At 34.8% G+C, this 3,249-nt stretch overlaps 1 protein-coding gene across 1 annotated transcript; it reads right to left on the bottom strand.

Moving 5' to 3' along the window:
• Positions 1 to 304: 304 nt before the first annotated feature.
• On the bottom strand, positions 305 to 3,004 carry Tsp_13171 (scavenger mRNA-decapping enzyme DcpS). The gene is made up of 8 exons (XM_003366164.1): positions 2,812 to 3,004; positions 2,676 to 2,751; positions 2,460 to 2,610; positions 2,312 to 2,391; positions 1,688 to 1,731; positions 986 to 1,131; positions 850 to 918; positions 305 to 592 (listed from the first exon to the last, which is right to left on the bottom strand). Exons 1-8 carry the CDS (start codon positions 3,002 to 3,004, stop codon positions 305 to 307), a joined length of 1,047 nt encoding a protein of 348 aa, XP_003366212.1.
• Positions 3,005 to 3,249: the final 245 nt, after the last annotated feature.

Consider the following 3,249-nt stretch of genomic DNA (forward strand, 5'->3'; position numbering starts at 1 on the left):
TTGTCGCAGTAAATTTTCAGAAAGGATGGGGAAGCAAGAATCGACAAAAAAATACACACCACATCCATATCCAACGTTTACACTTAAAATGTGGTTGTGTTTAAAATATTAAGTGAAATAATTACCACTAAATGTATCGTTGTTATTCTCTGTGTTCGGGTAAAAAAGGCAAAACAGAATCATTATTGATTAGCATCAGTAGTAGAAAAAGTGTGGATTAGAATGATATTGAGTAGGTGTGTAGTGAATTAATTTCATTTTTCTCTCTTCAGAAATATTCCGTTGTTGTTTGTTTGTTTGTTTGCTATTCGTCTTGCTTTGTCGTTGTCTGCTTTCCTTCACCCAACAATTGATGCAAAAGTGGATCGTTGTTTCGCAGTGAAAAGTGCATTGTACGCTTGGCGTAATAGTCACTGTCTGATCGCAGGTTGTCGACCACATCTGCGTACAGATGAGCTCTGCCGACCGACGTGCCGGCGGTTGCTTCACGCAGGTGAGTAAAATGAATATGCAAATGATAATAAGTCGGTTGATAATGGAAAAAGATGCACAAGCGATTCACTGGTACACCGTAACGTTCTTGTATAGTGACCTAGATGAAAAATGTGAAGTGTGAAAACGGGTATTTTAATATTTGTGGAAATGATTAATTCTTTTTTCTCAAAGTGAATAATGGATGAACATCGTCTTAACTGTACTCTTGGTAAAGATGTTCTGCAGCATGGGCAAATGTTCGGCGCGTAAGTCTCGCAACGATTTCAGATTCTGACGACGACAAATGGCCGTCAGATAGAGCTGGTTCACGTCCTTTCCATCCCAGCGCAGACTTGGCGCCAGAACGAAACCAACCTCTGGATCTGGATCATTGTATACGATCCGTTCACTTTCAGCCGTACCGTCGAGTACGTTCTGAACCCACTGAACGAATGGCCAGGGAAAAGAAATTTTTTTTAGTTATTAAACGTTAAAATTATGTCCGACTTACTTGCAAGCTCAGTTTGTGCTTCTCGATATACTGCAAAGTGATACTGCGATAATCGTCCGCCGTTTCTGAAACCATGCAACGCTCTTCTTCGCTCCATTTCTGGATATGCTGTTCACTAGCTGGCTGTATCAGTGTCAACTGTAAAGCTTAAAACAATAAAAAAGAAATATTTTATGAATATATTTCTCGAAATATTATTAACATACAATCCACAATCTATTTCAGTTAAGTTAAAACTTTTCACTATTTACCTCGCGCACGCGCGCACAGGCTTAGTGATCTGAAAATTATTACTGAACCAATGAAGAAACCAAATATAAAAAATAGCAGACGAGCTTGTTTTTTCATAACTTAACTGTGTCTGTTACTCGATCGAAAGATTGATATTTTCCCGCGTGCGGTTTTTTTTAAATGAAAAACATGAAAACACTAAAAAAATAAACTTTCGCTCTTGATTATCTTTAAGAAACTGTAACATTCAAAAAAAACATTCTGCGACACAATTTGAAAAATCTCATTTTATCCCATTCAAATTCTTTTATTTCAATTTTTCAAACTTGACAATTTTGAATTACAATTAAACAACCCTATGTCAACAGAAGAAATGAAACTTTTACAACAAATCTAATAATAAGATAAATTTTAACACTGCATATTAAAAACAAATAAAAATATTACTTGAAAATAAACAAGCAAAATTACCATTTAAATCGTCGTCCGGTTGTTCGGCAACCGCCAGGTGGATACTGTAAATATCGTTGTTCATCAAATTTTTTGTCAATTTGATCGTGTCATTTTCAACAGCTTAAAAAGTTGATCTTCAGAAAAAGGTTTCTTTTCAAAAACGACCACCGCATCGGCCAACTGTGTGTCTGCATCGTCGGCGGATGATGAACGCTGTTTAGCATGGATGGCTATCATTTTCGTGTTCGGATCTTGCCGAAGCACTCGAACAGGGTCGAGCAGCAAACGTTTCACCTCATCTTCCATTCTTATCGAACGACAATAATATTAACAAAATAAAATAATTAAACAAGTCAATGAAAATATTATTGGATAAAAACCATCATCTAAAATTAAATAACAGCCATTAATCAATTTTAATTCTTTTTTTTTCACACGCATGCATTCCTAATTATGGACAGTTTATTTCACAAGACGTCGCAAATTCAAGAATGCATTCACAGAAGGGGATTCACGTTTAGCAAATGAACGATACATTTCCAATTGTTTCATCGACCCATCTGCCAATAAATAACAATTTTTGAATCTGAAATTAAATTATGTATTTTTTAAAAATCACATATAAAAAAATGAAATCTTTACTTTTTACAAAAGTTCACAAACTCTGCACTGTTTAGCTGAGTGTTTTCATCAATATCGCTGATCAAATCGCACGCAATGATCTAATAATTCAAATGAAAAATGAGGAGAAGAACATAAAATATCCCTAATATATTAAAATTTATCTCACATCTGATATCAACTGCCTATAATAAGAAGAGGCAATCTGTTCGTCGACCACTATTGAACTGTTGCAAGGCAAATAATCGCCCTTTTCCCAACCGTATGGGAAATACTGTTTTGACAATTCACGGTAAATGTCAAACCAAAATTTCATAGATCTTAAAAACAACAATTATAAGAAAACAGCTAACAGTTAAAAATCATTTCATATTTATCGACTGACGATTTGTGAATGAGCAAGTCAAATTCGCTGAGAAGAATATTTTGAACTAATGCGGGAATTTGCATTTCTCGAATTGCTGTGAAAAAACGAAATAATTCATATTTTATTCACAAATAATATTCAAAATAAAAATTACCATGAATAAAGTTAGCTGATTCATTTTTGGAAAGTTTCTCATTTGTACGGTAATGCTTGCTCAGGTCGGCCAAACAATCCGGTCGCATGAATAGATGTTCAGAAAAGAACGAATAAATCATGATACAGTCACGCTCAATTCCATCACTGCTTGCCAGTTCGGAATAATTAGCTTGTGAAAGTAAAATTTGCATACTCTTTCCAATCTGTAAACAAAAGTTTCATGCGAAAATATAGCACCAGTGCTTATCACGCACACGAACTAACTTTCACGAAAAAATTGAACAAGATGATCCCAATGCAAGAATGCTGGCACGCCTGTTTCAACGATTCAGAACGACAAGTTTAAATTCAAATAAACTACAGGAGTGTGACCAATTATACTACTTCTTGCTAAACAGTAATAATAATTTAAACGTGTATAATACAACGCATGTCG

Source organism: Trichinella spiralis (assembly GCF_000181795.1).
Source record: "Trichinella spiralis strain ISS 195 chromosome Unknown Scfld6450, whole genome shotgun sequence".
Classification (NCBI taxonomy): Eukaryota; Metazoa; Nematoda; class Enoplea; order Trichinellida; family Trichinellidae; genus Trichinella; species Trichinella spiralis.

What these genes read in the sequence shown, in the direction of transcription:
- Tsp_13171 (XM_003366164.1), bottom strand. Translation starts at nt 3,004, where the DNA reads ATGCAAATTTTACTTTCACAAGCTAATTATTCCGAACTGGCAAGCAGT. An exon ending in ATCAGCTAACTTTATTCATG is followed by an intron (nt 2,752 to 2,811) that starts GTAATTTTTATT and finishes GTTTTTTCACAG; the next exon opens with CAATTCGAGAAATGCAAATT. An exon ending in AGCACAAACTGAGCTTGCAA is followed by an intron (nt 919 to 985) that starts GTAAGTCGGACA and finishes CCATTCGTTCAG; the next exon opens with TGGGTTCAGAACGTACTCGA.